Source organism: Salvelinus alpinus, chromosome 7, assembly GCF_045679555.1.
Source record: "Salvelinus alpinus chromosome 7, SLU_Salpinus.1, whole genome shotgun sequence".
In the NCBI taxonomy this organism is placed as follows: Eukaryota; Metazoa; Chordata; class Actinopteri; order Salmoniformes; family Salmonidae; genus Salvelinus; species Salvelinus alpinus.
In genome coordinates, this window is record NC_092092.1 from 56,768,664 (window position 1) to 56,792,446 (window position 23,783).

Consider the following 23,783-nt stretch of genomic DNA (forward strand, 5'->3'; position numbering starts at 1 on the left):
TCCACCCGGAGCAGCTCTCCTTATTACACAATACATCCTGTGCATTCTAGCGATTGCCTTGCGATTCATTACAGTGCATATGTGTAAGTCATTGGAAACCAAACGTCATGTATGTTACAGCTATTCTGTACGCCTGGCCCGTAGAAATAAAAACCAACTAGCATTTTGCCTTATGCTATACAAAAAATCTCTTAAAAAAAAAGAAGATCTTTCAACCAACTCCCCATGCTTTGTAGTGTTAGGTTGACCCACTTACCGTCCACATAGAAAGGGGTTCTCAGTGTGCAGGTGCCAAGTACATTCTCGGCCACGCAGGAGTAGATCCCCGAGAAGTGAGCCACTCCCACCACTAGCGTACTCACAGTCTATGGAGGAGAGAGAATACGTCAATCATTAGATCTACAGTACAGCCAGCGAATGCTGTACCTATCTGCTGTACATGTATCTCCTGCAAAATAGATTTCACCTCAGTGAGACCAACCTGTAGAAATAAAGGTTCATTAACATTTACCAGTCAAAAGTACCAGTCAAAAGTTTGGTCACACCTACTCATTCAAGCATTTTTCTTTATTTTTGGTATTTTCTTCATTGTAGAATAATAGTGAAGACATCAAAACTATGAAATAACACATATGGAATCATGTATCAACCAAAAAAGTGTTAAACAACTCAAAATATATTTTATATTTGAGATTCTTCAAAGTAGCCACCCTTTGCCTTGATGACAGCTTTGCACACTCTTGGCATTCTCTCAACCATCTTCATGAGGTAGTCACCTGGAATGCATTTCAATTAACAGGTGTGCCTTGTTAAAAGTTAATTTGTGGAATTTCTTTCCTTCTTAATGCGTTTGAGCCAATCAGTTGTGTTGTGACAAGGTAGGGGTGGTATACCGAAGATAGCCCTATTTGGTAAAAGACCAAGTCCTTTTTATGGCAAGAACAGCTCAAATAAGCAAAGAGAAATGACAGTCCATCATTACTTTAGACATGAAGGTCAGTCAATCCAGAAAATTTCAAGAACATTGGAAAGTTTCTTTAAGTGCAGTCGCAAAAACCATCAAGCGCTATGATGAAACTGGCTCTCATGAGGACCACCACAGGAAAGGAAGACCCAGCTTTACCTCTGCTGCAGAGGATAAGTTCATTAGAGTTACCAGCCTCAGAAATTGCAGCCCAAATAAATGCTTTACAGAGTTCAAGTAACAGACACATCTCAACATCAACTGTTCAGAGGAGACTGCTTGAATCAGGCCTTCATGGTCAAATTGCTGCAAAGAAACAACTACAAAAGGACACCAATAAGAAGAAGAGACTTGCTTGGGCCAAGAAACACAAAATTTGTCCTTTGGTTCCAACCACCGTGTCTTTGTGAGATGCAGAATAGGTGAACGGATGATCAGCGCATGTATAGTTCCCACCGTGAAGCATGGAGGAGGTAAGATGGTGCTTTGCTGGTAACACTGTCAGTGATTTATTTAGAATTCAAGGCGGACTTAACCAGCATGGCTACCAGAGCATTCTGCAGCGATACGCCATCCCATCTGGTTTGTGCTTAGTGGGACTATTATTTGTTTTTCAACAGGACAATGACCCAACACACCTCCAGGCTGTGTAAGGGCTATTTGACCAAAAAGGAGCATGTAGGAGTGCTGCATCAGATGACCTTATTTAACACTTTTTTTGGTTACTACATGATTCCATATGTGTTATTTCATAGTGTTGATGTCTTCACTATTATTCTACAATGTAGAAAATAGCAAAAAAATTAAGATAAACCCTGGAATGAGTAGGTGTGTCCAAACTTTTGACTGGTACTGTACCTCAGAAGACTTTCCATCAACACCAGTGTGGTTATTTGCCATTAGCAGGTGGGTCAGAGGTCTGCCTTAAGCCTGTTTAATTCTCTTGAGTTAGTTCACATTAATGGAAGGATACATCTGGACTTTTTAAAACCTGCCGCGTCTCTCCTAGCAGCACCGCTCCACAGAACGAGCGCCTGGCCCTCCATGTCATTTCCTGAAGAGCATTTACAATGCCACACTAGATTCTATCGCCGTTGGAGTGGAACCCATTTAACGGCTTAAGTAGACATAATAGTGAGTAAGATTTGGGCAAGGGGCCAGATTGCGTGGGGTTCTGTTTTGTGTTCAGAACGACATCTGTTTTCAGAGCAGCTACATCAAAAGGTGCTGAATGCTGTGGCTGTATTGTCTAGGTGGTGTCAACTTCCTGGGTTTCTAGCGGCATTGTGCTCTGACCCTCAGAAACAGGGCTTTGGTAATGAGACTTGACTGTGTGTGACATATTTTCACTGTTTCAGTACGTTTTTAACGTCCCAGCTCATATTGTGCGGTGTTTAAACATCTTTGGATGGAAAAGCTAGCTAAGTTGTTTAAAGTTGTGTTACGTTGTCTACCCTGAGTTGCGATGACATTGGTCAGAGTATTGATGGAGTAGTTATGTGGTGTTGCGTTACTGCCATTACCAATGATAATGTAACTTGAGCTGGAAAACAGTTGTTTCAGAAAGTGCACTCTGTCCCTAAGTGGTGACTTGACCAGACGCACTGTGACCCTCTGAGGCCAGCCCTGCAGCCCTGACCAACACTTTACTCTCGTTCACGGGGCACAGCGATTTATGAGGGGTGACAGAGAGGAATTCACTCCCAACAAATCCCTCTCTTTTAAACCGCCGCTTGTTATCACTGACCCTTAGTCCTCACCCCTATAAAGCACCGGTGTTTGGGCCGCAAGCGCTTGTAAATAAGGAGAGCCTCCCTATTTATGTCAAACAGAGATTGGTAGTGCTGGAAGTGAATGAGGCCTAGGCTCTCTATTACTACTTGTGTATGTATACAATTAGCATGATTCTAAATGCCATCAACCATGTATCATCAGCCGGGGGAAACGCCTTCATAAATCTCCCTTTAGGGTAAAGCAGGAGAAATACCATTTAATAAAAGTTTACTACACCAGTATATGTGTTTGGGTAATGGCTAATTACCAGTATTTTCTTCACTGGTTGGTTTGCTTGTGCTGTTGAAATATTTATATGCTGACTGGATTTATGCCCCAATTTGACCCAGTGTGTTGGAACGGCTGTCTTTCAACTAATCCAATAGGCTTTTGGGGAAAGCAGTTGAGGCCTGCACTTAATTATGTTTGGGGTGAATGGTTTTGGTAACAAGCTCCCCTAGGATATGTGCTGCAATGTCTACAGTCTCCATGTTCAGCTTTGGGAACGCATGCCAAGATGTGGGCCATTTTCAGTGAGAGGAGATGTAACCATTACCTTCAGCTATACCATAATAATACAGATATGACAAAAACTATGAAAATAACATATTATTCCAATTTCCAAACTTAGTTTCAATATTTTCAAATCAAATCAAATGTTATTTGTCACATGCGCCGAATACAACCCTTAACCAATAATGGAGTTCAAGAAAAATTGTTTTTACTAAAGAAACTAAAGTGAAAAATCTAAAATCTAATAGTAACACAAGAAAATTACTTAACAATAACTAAGCTATATACTAGGGATACCGGTACCGAGTCAATGTGCAGGGGTACAGGTTAGTCGAGGTAATTTGCAAAGTGACTATGCATAGATAATAAACAGCGAGTAGCAGCAGTGTAAATAGTCCGGGTGGCCATTTGATGAATTGTTCAGCAGTCTTATGGCTTGTGGGTAGAAGCTGTTAAGGAGTGCTTTAGTCTTACACGGAACCCAAACCGGCTGCGCGCGTGCGCCATCGTGCATAAATGTATTTTGTCCCCCTACACCAAACGCGATCACGACACGCAGGTTAAAATATCAAAACAAACTCTGAACCAATGACATTAATTTGGGGACAGGTTGAAAAGCATTAAACATGTATGGCAATTTAGCTAATTAGCTTGCACTTGCTAGCTAATTTGTCCTATTTATCTAGCCTGCTGTTGCTAGCTAATTTGTTCTGGGATATAAACATTGAGTTGTTATTTTACCTGAAATGCACAAGGTCCTCTACTCCGATAACTAATCTACACATAAAATGGCCAACCGAATCGTTTCTAGTCATCTCTCCTCCTTCCCGTTTTTTTCATCTTTGAACTTATATGGTGAATGGCATCTAAACTTTCATAGTATTACCACGACAACCAGCAAAACATTTCGCCTTTCAATCACCCATGTGGATATAACCAATGAGGAGATGGCACGTGGGTACCTGCTTCTATAAACCAATGAGGAGATGGGAGAGGCAGGACTTGCAGCGCGATCTGCGTCAGAAATAGGAACGACTTCTATTTTAGCCCTTGGCAACGCAGACGCTTGTTGACACGCGCGAGCAGTGTGGGTGCAATAATTGAATAACATAGATTTCTAAATTTATTTTGCAACGCTCGCGCACGCGACGCTAGCGGTGTGGTCAGCCTATTAGGCTTCAGCATATTTGGTTTCAGCGTATTACAGCTGATCTGTTCACAGGTCAGTGGAGTTAGGAGGGAACCTATTAAAGGCCATTCTCCTCTGTCTGCACACGCATGGCTTGAGCCGTATGGCTGTATTGTGCCATCTACACGGAGCTCCACAGCCCTCAGTGATCCAACAGACAATGATCCAGTGATGTCAGAACAAACGCTGCTCTCTGGCTGAGCAGGCAGAGCCTTGGCTGGAGCTTTAGGCCTAGCTTCTTTAGATCCAATGACCTGCGTTTTGTCTGAGGGTGTTTTTCACTCCAGCAGGGTGAAATGAATGGTGTCTGTCAGTTGAAGGGCAGACGAATGAACGACTCAGGAGAGCAGCCCTGAAGAGAGCCAAAATGCTTTTTCTTCATGGCAGTTCTGGCGCTCAACTTGCTTTGACTATAATTGAAGGCTAAGGGGCTTCTTTTAATCAAAAGCAAATAATGACAGATTTGATGGTCTATTTGTTGCTGACTATATATGATTTGACTTGTGAGTTGCTTATAAATGCCTGGCAGTTAAGACAGCGTTAACAATAAAGTGGGATTCCTTGTCATAAATATACCTACTGATATACAGTAAATGTCCTTTACCATATATTGCTTTCCCCCTGTACATACTGTATTTTATACAACAATGTATAAATTAACTGTATTTACGATGTACTGTACTATATTTCATTATTGACCCTTGTGACCTAAATAATTATGGCCTTATTTATAAACGTTCTTGCCTAGCTAAAATATTAGAATCCTTGATTAATTCTCAGCTAAGATCTTCCTTATCTAAGAAATGTAATCATTAATGTACATCAGTCAGGTTTTAGACCAGGTCATAGCACTATCTCTGCTGCATCCCTAGTTATAAATGAAGTGGTTAACTGTGTGGATAAAAGGCAACATTGTGCTGCCCACTTCATTGACCTGTCAAAGGCCTTCGATACTGTTGATCACTCGCTGCTAATTCAGAGGCTTTCCTTAATTGGCCTAGACCAGGCTGCATGTTATGGTTTAAAAATTACTTGACAGAAAGAACTCAACCATCTACCGATGGTGTTAAATTAGGTTTCCTGAATATTACAAAAGGTGTCCCGCAGGGGTCGATTCTGGGTCCTGTACTTTTTACTGTTTACATTAACAATATCGACTTGTCTGTAAAAAATTGTAACCTGTACTTGTATGCCGATGATACTGTTGTGTATGCTATTGCCCCCTCGGTTGACTAGGCTCTATCTGAACTACAGTCTGCCTTCATTGTATTAGAGAAAAACATGATTGACCTGAAATGAGTATTGAATGCAGGTAAAACTAAGTATATGTTGTCCTCTAGAGCGCATAAAAATAACTGATTATTTCAGCATATGTACTTTGGATGGTGTCCATATTGATCATGTCCCTGCTTACAAATATCTGGCCATATGGATAAATAAAAAGCTGTCTTTTAAAAAGCACATTGATGAGTTAGTTAAGAAGCTGAGAATAAAAATGGCTTCTTCTATAGAAATAGGTCCTGCCTCTCGCTAAATAGTAGAAAGCAGATTATTCAGTCGACGTTCCTATCGGTCCTAGACTATGCCACTTCATTCAAGCCGTTAGATGCAGTTTATCATAGAGCACAGTGCTTTATTACGGGCAACAATTTTAGTACTCATCACTGCATTCTCTACCAGAAAGTTGGCCTTCTTTGATTTCATGTAGGTTGATACATTGCTGTGTTGTCATCTATAAAGCAATTGTACAAAAACTCCCACTGTACCTAACGTCATTACTAAACTTAAGACAGGATTTACCACACCTGGTCTCAGGGACGGCTGCCTCTGGACATTCCTTTGCTCTCTACTGAGTTAGGTAAATCAGCTTTTAGTTTTCTTGCACATTATTTGTGGAACAATCTTCAAAACATTCTTAAAATGTGATGTTCTGGTGCCTCTAGGGCAATTCAGAAAGATGATAGAGGACCTTATTAGTGATGAATATGTTAGTTTTTTATGCCCGTGCTTTTCTTTCTGCTTACATTTTGTATTTATATTTTGATCTGTCTATTTTCTGTCATTTACGGTGCATTCGGAAAGTATTCAGACCCCTTGACATTTTCAACATTTTGTTATGTTACACCCTTACTCTAAAATTGATTTAAAAAATGTTTTTACTCAACACGCTACACATAATACCCAATAATGACTGATCAAAAACTGTTTTTTATTTATTACATTTTTTAAATAAAATAAAACAATTATAAATGCATATTGATGTTCCTTCCATAACTTTTGGCTACATTTACATAAGTCTAAACTATTGCAGATAGAATGAACCATTATATAAAAGTGAAATAATAAGGCGTATTGTAAAGTGTAGATGTTGGCGTCTCAAAGAGAACGATCGTGGAGAATCCCACTTCAGTGTTGATCTCTCAGAGCGCTCTCTCTCTCTATCTGGACATTTAATCTAGATCCCTTTTTCATATAAATCTTAAAGTAATTGTTGTATTGACTGACCCTAAAGGACTATTTTGTCATGGAAATTGATGCTCAGTATCAAACATGCATCATATATGACAAGCACACATACATGAATCATTGTTCTATGTTGTCCAACGTTAAGAAGTGTCAGTTTCTCTGAGTATATAACAAATCTAATGACATCAAAACTATACTATAAGCATACCTTGTTTTTCCCTTTTACCAGTTCAGTTTTGTTGTATATGTTCTCAATCCAGTTGTGTGAGTAGTTCCCCTTATCGTCCATTTGAACTGGGATTGGCTCAGTGTAAAGGATACACCTATAGGACAGAGGAAACCAGTCATTACTGATCTAGATGAAACGGCTGCAGGATACCTAAAGTATAAAGTCCGTTTCGAAAATTAGTACAGAACAGTGGACAAAACAGAAGACATCCTTTCCTATATTTCATTAGTGGGAATCAGAAATGACACTATGGACCAGCGAAAGCGGTACAAACAGTTTTACAACGTGTCGCTCTGAACGGTCAGGCATTTAGCCTTATGAGGCTCTGACTAACATTATAGATTTTGTGTGGCCTTTTAGGGCGGGTAACAGCCCAGGCTGCCTAGGCTTGTTAAACCAGACAAACACCAGCCAGCCTCTCCTCCTCTCCTCGCTTTCCTCCTGTCTACTGAGGGGAACAATCAGACTGATGAGGAGTGAGGCGGCCAGGCCAAGCGGGCTGGGAGGCAGGAGGAAACGGCAGGGTGATAGGAAGGGCTGTGCTATGCGTCACCTCGCACAGGAAACCCCCTCATTCTCTGACTAGAGAAGATAAGGCTAATCCCCAGACCTTGGTGGGTCAACAACAGACAGCTGATACCTTCTTACCCTGCTGCTGATAAAGAAAGAACCCTTCCTGCCTCCTTCACCTCTTCCATCCCTCTTTCTTGCTATCTAAGACGTTACGCTTCCCCAACCACAAGGGGACTGTGATTTATACGAGGTCTGATCCTGAAATGGTAAATGGTAAATTTGCAATGACAGGTACTGTACTTGAAGGGGGTCTGAACTGTATAAACAAACATTTGGCTCAATCTGCCTCCAACTAGGCTGTGGCTGGGCTGAAACCTCTATTTGATGCACCTCCCTCATTAGCTGTTGAAAAAACAGGCCCTTTTCAGCTTCAATCGTTTATGAGCAACTTTTTCCAATGCCAGAGCTGATTATCTTTAGGGCCGCAGAAATGAGGCACCTTGACACAGCTTGAACCTCCACCATAATTTCTGTTACAAATTTGGCAACCAGGAGTGTTATTTTATTATTTTAACGATATGATGGATAATTAACAGAAGCATTTGTCAAGTTACAGCGCCTGAAGTGTAACATAATTCAGGCCCTCCATTGTGAGGCCGTCCCGAGCCGTGTTTTTCTAGCGGTGTTGGGTCCTGATAACCAACACTTGATAACCCCGCGGTAATGGCCCATTGTTTGCCTGAGTTTTCGCCTCAGAAAGGACCCCTGCTGTCACTGACAGGGGTATGGCAGCTCTGGCTCTCAGGGAATGTTCATGTTGTTTATGAAGGTTCACTAGCCACCCAATCACTCATACCACAAGCTCTGTCCCGTTCAGCTTTATAAATATGGAACGCTGTTGGGTCTTTGCATGTCAAAAAACATATACTTCAAATAAGCTTGTTGACCAATCAGAACCTGGATATGACTACACGCCACATAATCATTTAACACGTTGATAACATTTTAAAGTGGTTATTACATATTAATTACACTATCACTCGTATTTCATATGTCACAGCGATTTACCAATACGTATGCTATGATGCTGGTAAAGTTTTGTCTCACACACCTGCCGCTGCGGCACAAGCTCTGGGACAGTGCTGGTCAGAAAAAAAAGATAGCTAGTTGATGGACGCAAAAATGTTCTTCCCCAAAAACATAGCAAAACGACATAATCTGTTTCAGTAGCTATTTATTTTACCTTTATTTAACTAGGCAAGTCAGTTAATAAGAACAAATTCTTATTTTCAATGACGGCCTAGGAACAGTGGGTTAACTGCCTGTTCAGGGGAAGAACGACAGATTTGTACCTTGTCAGCTCAGGGATTTGAACTTGCAACCTTTCGGTTACTAGTCCAACGCTCTAACCACTAGGCTAGCTATAGTTAGTTAGCTGACTATCTAGCTAGGTGTCATCATCTAAAAGAGCCCTAATTTATAAAACAGTTTGTATTTGATTAATGATGGTCGGACCCACCTATGTGAAGCTAGCCAAAATAATGATTGGCCCCAAAAGTGGAATTTGCATTTCGCCTTCAAAATAAAAGTCACTCATAGAACGTGATGCAAATTAAAACAAATCGTGGAATCATGCCATAATGGAATAGATCATGCTAAACAAGGTTGGAATGTTTGTTATATAAATTCAACAAAAGACAATGATTTGTTAATTTGACAAAAATCTGTTGAAATCACACTGGATATATTAGACTTTAGAATTGCATTGGGGGCGTACTTATTTCACTGTACAGCCTTATCTATGGATTGTGGATCAATGACATGGGGTATCAGTCTTCTCAGTGACACCCACAGAACACAATTGCGAAGAGATTACACAAATATTAGCATTTTAGCTCTTATTGCAGGACTCTCCAGAGGAAAAACAATACAACGTGGATGTTTTGGAGTCTGAGAACTCTGAGGAAGACTTTGGGGAAAAAGCACTTGGGTACAGAGTAGACTGATATGCCATTTTATTGACCCCCAATCCTTATGTGAGGCTGTACAGTGCAATATGAAAGTCAATACGCACAATAGGGTGACTAGAGAGGTGATTTCCATTAGTCAAAGTCTCGCAATGAGAGCTAATATTTGTGTAAACTCTTCACAGTTGTGTTCTGTGGATGTCACTGAGTAGACTGATAACCCATTACATTGCTCCACATACCAACACCCCAACCTTGTTTAGCATTATCTAGTCTAAATATGGCATGATTCCACTATTTGTATCCATTTGCATCACGTTCAAAGAGGGACTTTTACTTGGAAGGCAAACCACAAATTCCACTATTGTGGCTTATCCTTATTGTGGCTAGCTTCACATAGGTGGGACTGCCCATCATTAATCAAATACGAACTGTCTTATAAATTGTTCATGTTGTTTATGAAGGTTCCCTAGCAGGTCGACATTCACGCTCATACCACACGCTCTGTCCCGTTCAGCTCTATAAAAGCTTGGGGAGTCTGAGACTAAAATATCCTCTCTCCCCACCCACAGAGCCACTGGCCACAAATGAGTGGGGAATTCTCCGGGGCTGCATTTCTTTGACAAATGTCTGTATTTTGGGACAGAGTCAATTAAATGGATGCAAGCCTGTTTCTGGAGAGGGAGCCTCGGGCTAGCCCGGTGGTTCTGGACTCCAGACTCACAGACTCAGTGTGTGTGTGTGTGTGTGTGCGTGTGTGTGTGTGTGTGCGTGTGTGTGTGTGTGTGTGTGCGTGCGTGTGTGTGTGTGTGTGTGTGTGTGTGTGTGTGTGTGTGTGTGTGTGTGTGTGTGTGTGTGTGTGTGTGTGTGTGTGTGTGTGTGTGTGTGTGTGTGTGTGTGTGTGTGTGTGTGTGTGTGTGTGTGTGTGTGTATGATCCAGTTCCAATACTCTGACAGCTGAGCTCAGCATCAACAAACCCTAATGTAACGCAGCAGGCGTAAAAGTCCTGATCAGAAGAAATAAACTGCCGGGGGAGGTTCTCTTCTGCACTGTTGAACCAATCCAGTAAATGTGGAGGAGGAGTTAAGATGGAGTGTTGCCTTGTTAACACCCAAAAGCGTAAGTCACGTCAAAGGCTCTCTTTCCATTTCCCCTGAACACCTAATGCATCCGCTTGTTGCCGGCCCCCCTGAGGGTGATCAAACGTAAACACTCATCCAAAACATAACCAGGATGTGCGCTGGCAGGGACAATGCTGGTCTGCTTCACTAATCATGTCCATTGATAGAGACCAGAGAGAGGACAATAAATCTCAGGGTCTGTGTGGACATATGGACGATACGAGGATGTATGACTGTCTTGCACTTCCAAGAACCAGAACAATAAACTCAGAATACCCAGTTTATGTTACAGAAATAACTAGAAATGCGCAGTGACCCTCCCCGTGATCCGGTAGTTTCTGTCAGTCAGATGATTCTAGTGACTCAGAACATTTTGATTCATAGACTGGATTTTTGAGAAAAAAGATATGACTTCATCACAGTTCGGAATTTAGTGCTTTGTTTCCTGGAAGTGGTGCCTTATGGTTATTTCTTGGAAGTGGTGCCTTATGGTTGTTTCCTGGAAGTGTTGCCTTATGGTTGTTTCCTGGAAGTGGTGCCTTATGGTTGTTTCTTGGAAGTGGTGCCTTATTGTTGTTTCCAGGAAGTGGTGCCTTATGGTTGTTTCTTGGAAGTGGTGCCTTATGGTTGTTTCTTGGAAGTGGTGCCTTATGGTTGTTTCCTGGAAGTGGTGCCTTATGGTTGTTTCCTGGAAGTGGTGCCTTATGGTTGTTTCCAGGAAGTGGTGCCTTATGGTTGTTTCTTGGAAGTGGTGCCTTATGGTTGTTTCCTGGAAGTGGTGCCTTATGGTTGTTTCCTGGAAGTGGTGCCTTATGGTTGTTTCCTGGAAGTGGTGCCTTATGGTTGTTTCCTGGAAGTGGTGCCTTATGGTTGTTTCCAGGAAGTGGTGCCTTATGGTTGTTTCTTGGAAGTGGTGCCTTATGGTTGTTTCCTGGAAGTGGTGCCTTATGGTTGTTTCCAGGAAGTGGTGCCTTATGGTTGTTTCTTGGAAGTGGTGCCTTATGGTTGTTTCCTGGAAGTGGTGCCTTATGGTTGTTTCCTGGAAGTGGTGCGTTATGGTTGTGCAAGATATTGATACTACACAGTTCTAACATATTCTTATGGTTTACAATAAATAACAGAACATATCGAAGTACATCAGGAACGAAGGAACATTGTGAAAACTTAAAACAAGAAGTGCAGAACACAGAATTGTGTAACTGGAAGGCTCAAAGGCACTGACACCGTAGGTGAATACCAACAAAATGGTCTTCACAGTTTAGTTAACGATTTAGTTAATATAACCACCTGGATTGCCCAAGATAAACAGCCTAGGATGGCTCACTCTTTGTTAGTGACTCACTCTTTGTTGGTGGGGTCAGGATGGCATGGTTGCCAGAGCCACGTGATGTCGGGCATGGGCACTCCAAAGGCGGTGCAGGTTAGCTGGTGCTGCTTGCCGAACATGTAGGGCTGCACGTCCTCCGAGGCCACCTCCTCTTCGGAGATCTTTGGCATCACTGTGGGAGACACATACACACATACAGACAAAGAGATCAGACACTGTTGCATCAACAGTTACACCTGGCCATTGGCGGTAATAATGTCTTTATAATGAGAGAGAGGTTTGTCATCATGATGAATAACCATGGAAAAGGTCCCATGGACACCAGTTGTCTTCTAACCTCTGAGAGTCGGCTGTGAAGTGCTTGAAAAAGGTTGAGTAATTACATAGCCCTGATACCCTGGGGGTTGTCCATCACATCAGGGTGTCAGTGTCTCAGAGCTTGGTCCAGTCTCTACCCAGCTGCCTTTGGGCCAGATGTGGCCCTATGCCCCGTCCCAGGTCAGTGGATCAGCAGTGTGGGAGAGCACAGCAGTAATCAAAACCAGACTGACGGACTTACTGCCTGGATGCCACCTCAAGAGGAATGCTCTGCTCACATCAGTTAATCATTCTCCACCAGTCAGTGTGTGTGTTGTGTGTGTGCGTGCGTACATGTGTGCGAATGTGCAAAGTCGTGACATGGTTTCTCTCAGTAATGTCCTCAGTTCAAGCCCCGGCTGCTGAATCCATTTGAGATCTGGAACACTGGGGCTGGACTTCAAACGCTTGATGAACGATGTTTAAAATAGTTCCCTAACTGTTCCCAGGAATTTCCTTTATATTTCTCCTTCCATTGTTTGTGTCTGTGAGAGTGAGTATTTTTTTTGTCATTCCAATAATAATGATTCGTGGAGCAAAAGGGAACGCGAGGGACTATAAATACAATTTATATGGGGCTGACCTTTACACTTTGGCAGAGTAAGGGGATTCTTGGATAATGTGCAGGGAACGGAATGGAATACTTTGTGATGCATTTTTTTGCCCCCCCATTGACAGCTTGGAGTAGTATCTGAGTGGCACATGTGTTGCTCAACACAGTTCTTAACGGCAAGCACATTGCACTCCCCGACTCTCCATCCAACACACTATCAAAGCCCCATAACATAATACCGACCACGTTTATAACCGCTAGTGATAACGACCATCAGTATTTACATGGCAATCATTACGATATATTTGTTTCAAATGCTATGCTAAATCATATACAGTACACATATAGCCCTGTATCATGTTGTTTACATGAGCGGTGCTGTAGGCTACATACACATAAATAAATGTAATAAATGTAAATAAAGGTCTAGAGTGGGTAGAGTGAAGAGACAGGGCCGTTTACACAACCCGCGAAGCCCCTTCAAAAAGAGCTTGGCTAATCAACACCAGCTGGCCCGGCTACGTCAATCCACTGCTGGAAACAACAAACCCCACAAGCCCCCAGGTTCCTGTCATGCTGGAGCTTTTGCTACCTGCAGCCCTGCACCAACCAGGGGATACACAACCCAAAGTGCTGAGACTGCTCGAAATGCTGAGGCCCAAAGTCCAGGGCATTGCTTCATTTCCTCAGGATCGCCAGTCATTTGGAGGGATAAAGGACGGATATAAGACGGGATATCATGGGGATATAAGAGCTTTACCTTGGACTATCAGAGTGTAGCTGAGATTCCTGTAGAGGCCTCTCTCTTTGTTGCCCAGGGCGATGGTGAAGACCCCGGCATCCTTCTGCTTCAAGTCCTTGACGAAGAGGTTGTAGCCTGAAAACTCGTAACAGGTGGAGTTCTCGTTGATGGGGATGCCATCCTTATACCTGGGAATGGGATACACCCACATTTACTTTAGAAGTTCAGCAAATCGTAACATACTGATATGAAAGTTGTGATGATAATAGATCAGCAACTCTACGTCTCAAATCGAACACTCCAGTTTAGTGCACACAGTCACAACAGTGCCATTATATTCATCAGGAGTTGACAATACATTCAGTGAATAGTCCCAGCAACTGAACTCAGTCTTACCATGTCATAGTGTCGGGTGGTGGCAGTGCATTGACCTTGGGTTCAAACATCAGCTTGTTTCTACCCTCGGTGTAGACCACTCTCCTGGCGTGTTCATTCTTATAGGACACATTCAGGTATGGATGTTCTGAAATCACACAGAAGACCAATAGTGAGAGCATGAAAACGACTGTTGAAAAACAACACCATAAATGTATTATAAATGAGATCATAAACTAGGTGGTTCGAGTCCTGAATGCTGATTGGCTGACAGCCGTGGTATATCAGACCGTATACCACAGGTATGACAAAATATTTATTTGTACTGCTCTAATTGCGTTGGTAACCAGTTTATAATAGCAATAAGGCACCTCGGGGGTTTGTGGTATATGGCCAATATACCACAGCTAAGGGCTGTATCCAGGCACTCCGCGTTGCGTCGTGCTTAAACACGCCTTAGCCTTGCTATATCGGCAATACACGACACCCCCTCTGGCCTTATTACTTGATCACACAATCGTTGCCGAAGATTAACATTACGATGGAGTTATGTCTGCCTCTGCCTTAGCTCAGTGAGACCTTGCCTTCACGCAGTACCAGTTCCTAACACAGTGACCCACCGTAGATGGTGACTTTGGCTGTGGCCTGCTTCTTGTTCCGCATCTCAGCGTTCCCTATATCAGCCGTGCACCTGTACACGCCCCTGTTGTCCATGGTGATGTTGGACAAGGTGATTGCTTTGTACATACTGGTGACCAAAGCTGGATCTTCTTTGGACTTGTTGATGATAGGGTTCCGATTGACCTGGGGACACAAAGGCACTCATCAACAACCCTGAAACAGCGGATTCATCGACCAGTAATCTTAAAGGATGTTGAGTGACTTAGAACTTACCATCCTCTTTGGGTATTCCCAAGTCAAGTTGATCCTTCCATTGAAGGTGGTCTCTGCAGAGCAGTTGAGGACCAGGCTATCTCCCACTAACAGCTTGATACGTCTTGGGTTGATCTTCACGTTCCTCAGCAAGATAGCTATGCAAGCAGAGATAGAAGGGAAGACACAGTGAATTAACACCATCAGTAGTTTCCCTGTCGCTCTAAGAGCTCAACAAGAAAAGGAGAAGATACTCACTAGTCCTCAGAGGGATGTATTTGGACTGGACCCGTTGGCCGTTGACGCTGGTGACACAGGTTAGGAGATGATAGGATTTGTAGGGACCGTATGGGATCTTGAAACCCATTTTGGGGTCCCATTCCTTCCCTTGTTCAACCTCCTTTGATAAGGGTGGCCACTGAAAGAAGAGACAGGTAGAAAGGTGTTTATGAAGGGGCTTATATGTTTAGTGGAGTTTCTAGTTCTGCAGTCTTTAAAAAGCACTCAGCCAGTCAGACTGAAGTACGATGCGGGCAACTGGGTTTGGTATGAAACTCCACGCTCCAATGAGCTCAGCTGGCGACGCCTGCCCGTCAGAACCGACATCTAATTCCTTTTTGCGGTTTTATGGAGTGTAACCATCGCAATTATCCACGCAGTGATGCGCGGAGCACTGTTGACTTTGAACAAAGGATGAAATGGATGGATGTGGCCAAGGCCTACTACTGCGGCTGTTTGTTCTCCAGCCAAGTGTTATGCTGCTAGGAGAGAGAGGGGAAGGAAGGAAGCAGGCAGGAAGGAGAAATGCCATAGATCTTCCAATAGCAAGGTCACACAACCCACTATCTTTGCCCTCTGAATAAGACTTGTTTGTCCATGTCCAAGGCATTGTGACACGCAGCTATATATCAACCCTGTGAATACAAACACAGCCATCTATTGTTGAGGGCGGTGGCTCTGAGCTGTGGCATCGTGAAGGAAAAGAGACACTCTGTTCACTGTTGCACGTGATTTATAGGAAGGCCGTCTCGTGTTAAAGGCTACTGCAAAAAGACAAGGAGCTTGGTCACATCGAGAGAGATTTCCTCCTAATATAATTGTATTAAAAATCACTTAACTATACCCAGGAGCATCATCGGCCTATTGTTTCCTCTGATTGGATATGGATTGTTTTTTAGATCCGCATTTCCTGGACAAGATGTTTAAAAAGAGGTTGTCTATATTTAGAGAGAAAATCTGTCTTGGAGGACCTTCCTGTTCTTAACAGGAAGCAGACAGGATGACTCCCTTTTCTGTCCCTGCCCCTGAGCCTCCCTTCTCCCTGGCCACTGTCCTCCGGCCGTTTCCGCATGTCTGAATGGCCTACCGTTTGATGGGTGTGAGAACTCCTATGTTGTCCATTGTGCAGAGGTCCTTTGTTTACCATGTCTCTTTGCAATCTTGGCTTTATAGATGTCTTTCAGACATTGTCAAGGTACACTCTGGTAAAGTAATCAATCTCATGCCCATACTATCTCATACAACTGGTCAACATTGCTAAGTCTCATAATAAATGTTAACATTTGCTCTACTTTGAAAGACAATGTGAATGATATGCCCATTTCAAATCACGTTTTAAGGTACAGAAACAAATGATCATGAAAAGTCTTACCGCTTCAAGAGTGACGATCTGGTCAGGAGAAGTTGTCCTACAGGGAATCACTAGGGTGGCTTCATGTCTGTAGCTAAACAGGGTGGATGGATTGCGGAAATGGTGCTCCACAAACGGATGTTTTTCATCTGTAGAACAAATCAGAAAATATCAATAATTATTTAAGGTCATAAGTTTTTAATATCGTTTAATTTAACTAAATTATTTTGCTGTATTAAGTTGAAAGTTGTGGTCCTCAGCCTAAAGTGAAGCAGGAGAGAACATTTTCTTTTAAAATCAGGTTTTAAAAATCAGAGTGAGGGTAATGTTAGGCCATCCATCTCACACAGAGATCAAATAGAATTTTCCAGACCAGTGAGATCCGCTCCTACCCTAAACCCCCTCCTGCTCCTCCTGCTAGGTGCAGATCTGGATAAAGAAACAGGGTGGAGACGGAGCTATCATAGCTATCACAGCTCCAGTCTTTCTCACCAGGGCAGGCATCCAGAGCCTCTCTGACTGGCTGTTCCTTCACAGACCTGCTGTGGGAACTTCGTGGTTACACAAATACTTGAGTGATTTGTGGCAGGCTGAGCTGTTTAGGCATGATAAAGGGACTAGTATTTGAAAAATAAACAGGGAAAATGATGTAATAAACAGTTGAAGGGCTTTGAAAGAGTCCTGGTTAGACTAAACACTTGGCTACCAGGCTGTCAGATCGCCAGGGGAGACAGAGAGAGGAGTCAGGCTAGGACCTCAGTAGGAAGACACTCAACCTGTCCAGTGCTTTTCTGCGTCACAGTGTTACTTTGGCCACGAATATCAGCATTTGTTCTAAAGGTCAAACATTAAGAAAAAGTAGTGCACGCACATCACAGGAGCTGGAGAGAAATATGTGCTGGACAGAAATGTGTCCTGGAGAGAAATATGTGCTGGACAGAAATGTGTCCTGGAGAGAAATATGCCCTGGAGAGAAATATGTCCTGGACAGAAATATGTCCTGGACAGAAATTTGTCCTGGAGAGATAGAAAGGACCTCTCTGTTTTTCTTCTAGAAACGGTTATTAATCAGGCTTGACATTCATATCTCTCTCTGCCCAGATATTCTCTGCCCATGAGACGTATCCCCACCACAGTCCCTCAGACTAAGACTACGATTTTTAAAGGGACACTGATGTCAATCTCAACTATGACAATGTTTTAAGATATTTAGTGTTGTCCTGCATTGCTCTCACAGAGTAGAGCCAATTCTCCACGTTTTAAGGGAGGACTAGGCCTGTAACATGGGAGAGACCATAGCCGGTATCGTGAGAGGCTCCAGGACAGACTGACTGGAAAAACAGAAGCCGGAGGGAGCAGGAAATAATAGTCAATGACCAGGGCTTCCGATGCGATCACACTCTCCTTCCCTGTTCCAGAAGGAGTCGGGCAGCGGAGGAAAGCCTTCCTCTCTCTGTTAGAAGCACAACTCCTTCTGCCTGGCTTTGACTAAACCCCCCCCCCCCCCACACTTTTACATATACTGTACTCATATACCTGTAGTGACATCCTCTTTATAACATGTGGAGAGCTTGGCTTTTGTTGCTAGGCTAAATCTCCTTTATAATTATTATTTTTCTCTTATTAAAAAACTTTTTTTGGGGGGGGGGGAAATCATGCAGGAAAACGTCAGGCTGTTCAGTGACCGTGGCCCTACCCTGGCCGTTAAGAGACTCTAAGTTTTGTTGTATTTGTTGGCTCTGTTTACATCACACTGCGCTGGAAGGTGTCGGCCCATTTAACATCACCACCCATTCTTAGAGAGAATGTCTTGAACTTATGTTGCTGTGAAACAAACCAACTCAAACAAAAAAATTATGGAGGAAAACATCAAAAATGTGAAAAAGGTCCTTATCGGCGTTAAAGTTAACAGAATCCAACAACTGATTTAATGTGAGATCCCTTTCATTTCCATTTTCACACGCTGGATTTCAATGGACTTCATTGGAGAATGTCATTATAGAACTCAACAATGATGATCTACTCTGTCAGCATGTACATGTAAAGCAATTTGGGATGCAAATACAGTATTGTATGTATGAAAGCTGCTATACCATCATCGTTACAATGTCTGAACGGTATAAAGCGGGTCTCACCTTTGACATATACGTAGGTAGAGCTGATGTTGGCGGAGGACTGGGCGTACCTGCAGCTGTAGAGCCCCGTGTCGTTGGGGATCAGGTTTCTCACCAGCAGCTTACTACAGTGGGTGTTCACCCGGGGCTCACACTCCTCCACATGAACCCCCTCCGAGGTCACGTTCCGCCAGGGCAGCCTCCAGTGCAGCTGGGCCGCACCTCTGATAAAGACAGCAGAAGTTATCCATAAGAACTGACACAGGATCAGATATTATTTATTATCCCTAATGGTTAAGATTTAGATTGAGGATAGGGACATCTGATTGGAGATCTGTGGTTAAGGGCAACCTCTAAGTCAAGTGACAAAGTAAAGAGGGTCCATCTGAGAGGGTCAGCCAGACCACCTGCATCATCACTATCTTATTACCCTCCTACACCCCCTAGAGCTCTGGGTCGTCATCCTCAGGTCAGCATGCCATCACCAGGTCAAACACCTTCATTGTCTCACCTGATTTATGCACATAAACATGCTCTTACAGGGCACAGGCACCAGCTCTCAAGATTCAATCTCAGTATTACTTAGATATAGAATTGATAGTGAAATCAGTGTTAAATGCTGGCTTTGACCTGACTTGACTTTGATAGTAGCCCCTCCCCTCTGGACCTCTCAAGTTGTGTTTATTTGGAAGTGTTCGAAGGCCGTTCCAATAACCTGGAGTCATCTTGAGAACAGGGACTTTTACATGGGAACATGGCTGGGATCTCTGGGACAATGTGTTCAAATAACACATTATCTCTAGTGTTCGTTTTTAAGGTCCCATTAAAAGCGATCCCGGTGGAGCTTGAAACATGTCTCACTGCATACCACTGCCTCTGCCTACATTGCCTGGGGTCAAGAAACTCTCATCCAGAGGCCAGAACCCATAGACAGTTATCGTCCGGGGCCTTTTTAGCACATGGCCTTGTAGGGAAGCGTTGCATTGGGCCACAGGGGTTAGCATTCCTGGCGTGCCTAGAAAATGATGCAAGGCTCTCTAAACGCTTAACAAATGTGTGAACTTCAGACAGACAGGGGTCCCACCGGCCCCCCGAAGGAAATTGGAACAGATTGATAAATTGGGTCCACACTGGTTGCCTGGCTGGGAGAGTCACTGCCTATCTGCCTCTGTGGTCTGATGCTCCAGCAATCCTTTTCATATATACTCTCTCCTCTCTTTATCCTGGCCTAGCTGTCTAACGGGGCCAAATCAGAGCCTGGGTCTTTATTGCTTCAGTGATAGTCCAGAGAACAGCCATCAACTGGAGCAGGACCAGGCCTCACCTCCTGACTGACCCTGATCTAATGAATAACGGGGGAGGGGGTTGCATGAACCTGTTGGTTTTTTGATGAAAGCCTTGCCAGGGAGTTGAGATTATTTCCTTTACCCCTGTCATCAAAATGAATGACACATTTTAACAGTCATCTCCCCCTTTGTTCTGTCCATATGACCTGACCAAGAAAAACTTGTGTGGTCAGGAACAACTCTTGTTGTTGGGGAACTTGACATTAAGTCTTTTGGTTCAGTGTGTGTGTGTATAATACCTGCAGGTGAGGTTGATTGAATTCCCTGTGTGCAGAAGGTGTGTGTCCTCAGAGGGCAGCAGCAGAGGGGCTGGAAGGCTGACCTGACCTGTACAACAGAGAAACACACACACACACACACATTCAGACATTGGCTAACACTCTGAGTCATTGGATACAAGAACACACTCTGAACACTTCAAAGTGGCGCTTCATAGTACTCTCATACAACAAATTACACCATGCCTCCATTTACAGTCAACCAGTTCCTCTCTCTCTATGAATCCTACAGTCTGACTCACCAGTGGTGTGATAAATGCATTGGGAGTTTTCTCCTGAGTACAACCCATGTGTATTCACTTAGTGCTGGTCTATTCTGCTGTGAGGGGGTGGGAGGTGTTTACGGGGCAGTCCGTGCAGAGTAGGGTGCTGGAGGATACTGGTCTGGTCTGGTCTGATAGTGATGAGTTATGTGAGTGTGTTTGAGAGGAGTGGGTGTGAGGCAGATGAGAAGGGGAGGGGGGAGTAGGGGGGACATGGGGAGCAGCTGTGCCCCTCAGCCAGAGAGGTCACTCCAGTCAGAACCGGGAAGAACTGGGCAGACCCAGATGAGCTCCGCAACATGTCCACAAGTACTTCCTCCAGCTCAATCAGTCAATCTAGTTTGGTGGGGACTCTCTCTTCCTTTCTTTTTCCATTATATAACAATGCTGACACACACTTACAGTATATGGGTAGATTCACTTTTTGATTGACCTCTGACCTTGCTGCATGCGCTGTATTCTATTATTACATTTATAGAGAAGAGGAACAAAAGGGGAAGTTGAAACGGTGGATTAAAAATCCCAGTTGTTGGTGGACCGGCTGAAGCTGTTGATAGGTGCTGCTCGCGGTGCTCAGCATAGGAAGCACTGTCATTCTCTCTGCTGTCCGTGAGTTGTGACCGTCTCACAAGTGATTTCCTTCTTTTGACTCTCTACTCCCCAAGCAGCTTGTGTACAGTCAACATGTGGTTTCCAGGCAAACACGTTTATAAAATGTTCTCTTTAAGAGCAAATGTCTGCCTGCCCAGCGCTGACAGTATCCAGAAAGACAATGGAATTACACAACAAGGCCAATTCCCTGGGTGGACTCCAGAAACATAGACACACACAAATGCAGGTGAACACACCAAACACACACGCATACACACTCAAAAGTACACAGAGTAGCAATTTGTTTTATTGTGGGGGTCTGAACAGCTGTTGTCCAAGAATGAACTGCCCATGCCAATGTTGGCACTCAATATCAACTTCCTTCCAAAATGTTGTAACATCATTGTTTCATAGTCCAAGGTTATTTGGAGGGGAAGGGATGTGGTCAAAGGTTTTCAAAGTGATGAAAACATTCCTCTCAGTATGACAGAGTACTACCAGTATAGGGTCTAAGTATACTACGTCGCTCTCTTTAATACTTCTACTTCTGCGAAACATAATCAGAGATCAGAATCTCCAGACAAACACGTTATTAATAGTCTGTAGATATTACTCAGTTGTTATTGCCCATGTGTGTATTTACATATGGATAGATCGATGTACATAAACAAAGGCCTTGAAGAACTTGCCGGTGCATCTTGAACACGAGCTGAGAAAAAAGAATGTACACTGAGATTCCTAGAAAACTTTCCATTAATGTTTATATATATATATATATATATATATATTCCTAAAAAGCTTTATTTACGGTTCACAAATTGCCTCCAGGATGTTTAGGGTTGGACATGCATGGGTCCTTATTGGTGTCTGGGACACTACTGTTGATATTACGTTACCACGCTAAGGGATGGAGCTAGAGAAATGCAACCACTATCATGGATGGTCATGGACTGAACATCCATGATATCAAAATGAGAGTTTTAACCATGTTTTGAGGTTATACAGTGTTTGTTTACATTTACATTGTTTACAAACATTGGAGTAAAACAAGCTTATATTTGGGGTTCTGATCAGGTACAACAGTTGAACTAAGCTCATGAGGCATTTATAAGTTATATTATTCAAGAATCAATGTGTATATATCATGCATTTATAAGTTCAAAAATGAAGTCCAAAAATGAATGTAGCACTTTGGAACCAAAAACAGTTTCCCCGCTCTGCACTATAACAAACTACAGATGGATGGTTCAGCAGGGGCCCCCGGCAGCCCACTTAAACCCCCCCCCCCCCCCCCCCCCCCAGCTTACCCCCTTCATCAAGCCCTCCACTCCCTGCCCTGTCCCTGTCTCTCTCCACCCACAGCCTCCCATCCCATCCTACCCCCACCTGCCTGCCCAGCGCTGACCTCAGCAGGCCCCCCGCCACAACCCCCCGCGAACAGCTGTGTGCTGCATTCCTCCAGTGGAACGCCTGAAAATGCTAGAAATTGTGCTTGTTGTGCTGGTTCAGTTCAGAGGACCTGGTTCTCATTAGGAGACATTAAAGAAGAGGACAGACATGGAACCAGACCATGCCTCCATTTACAGTCAACCAGTTCCTCTCTCTCTAGGAATCCTACATCAATGCATTGGATTTTATGGACATGGAACCACTATCTGATGTCTCTCTAGGTTGCCATACTCAGCTCACTCTGCTGGCTGGTGTTGGGCTCTTGTGCAAGGTTATCAAACAGCAGTTGACATTGTCAGAGTTAGTCTGGGACCCCCATTCATAAGTCCCAAGCCTCCTGTGCAGAGCTGGGGCACCCTCAGCAGGGTCGGTACAAACTGGAAGCATCAGATTTTCAGAAGAAAAGCAAAGAAGATGCTTCCGGTTTCATTTGACCCCGCTCAGGTGTTTCTTTTACGCCTGGTACGTTACAGATGTAGGATTTTCATTTGATTACTCTTTTGTTGCTTTTGTTGCTGAAAATTTTCAGCAGGAAATGCTAACTTGTACTATAGGTTTAAAAAGGCTTCTAAAGTTTACAATTCCCACTTTTAAATGTCAGACTTGATTTGCCCTATCAACCCCTATAAAACAAGTCCATTAACTATAATCAACATAATAATTCACATTTCCTGTTGCTGCAGGATTATTTACTGCAGCAACATTACTGCTGAAGCAAACTGGCTCAAATTAAGATCCTACACCTGTAGGTTATGTCACGTCCACCCCAGCTCCCCCTCTCCGGCGCTCGATGTCGCCAGTTTACTCGTTATTACACACACCTGCCGCCATCGTTACACGCACCTGCACCTCATGAGAATCACCTGGACTCCATCACCTTCCTGATTACCTCCCCTATATCTGTCAATCCCTTTGGATCATTTCTGTTTCTGTGTTTCATGTCTGTACGCTACTCGTGTTTCTTGTTTTGTTTTATGTTCCGTTATTTGTTACATTTAGTCTCTGTACTTGCTTCCCGATTCTTAGCGTACACGTTACAGGTTAAAGCTGGGAAAACAGCACAGGACATTGCAGTCGCTACATTTCTTGCAGTCGCTACATGACTTTTGCTCCCAAATGATGTGATTCCAAGTTCTATTCTGAAGTGTT

The 23,783-nt window shown here is 43.4% G+C and overlaps 1 protein-coding gene across 1 annotated transcript in view; it reads right to left on the reverse strand.

The window, feature by feature from the left end:
* Positions 1-23,783, reverse strand: part of LOC139581277 (vascular endothelial growth factor receptor kdr-like) — an 81,278-nt gene that overhangs the window by 46,048 nt on the left and 11,447 nt on the right. The window contains exons 2-12 of the mRNA XM_071410854.1: positions 20,293-20,380; positions 18,729-18,931; positions 16,615-16,742; positions 15,222-15,381; positions 14,985-15,121; positions 14,711-14,894; positions 14,112-14,238; positions 13,734-13,903; positions 12,079-12,235; positions 7,114-7,228; positions 257-365 (exon numbers count right to left, since the gene is read on the reverse strand). Of these exons, the coding sequence (XP_071266955.1) occupies positions 257-365; positions 7,114-7,228; positions 12,079-12,235; positions 13,734-13,903; positions 14,112-14,238; positions 14,711-14,894; positions 14,985-15,121; positions 15,222-15,381; positions 16,615-16,742; positions 18,729-18,931; positions 20,293-20,380 (1,578 nt within the window). The remainder of the gene's footprint in view (positions 1-256; positions 366-7,113; positions 7,229-12,078; positions 12,236-13,733; positions 13,904-14,111; positions 14,239-14,710; positions 14,895-14,984; positions 15,122-15,221; positions 15,382-16,614; positions 16,743-18,728; positions 18,932-20,292; positions 20,381-23,783) is intronic.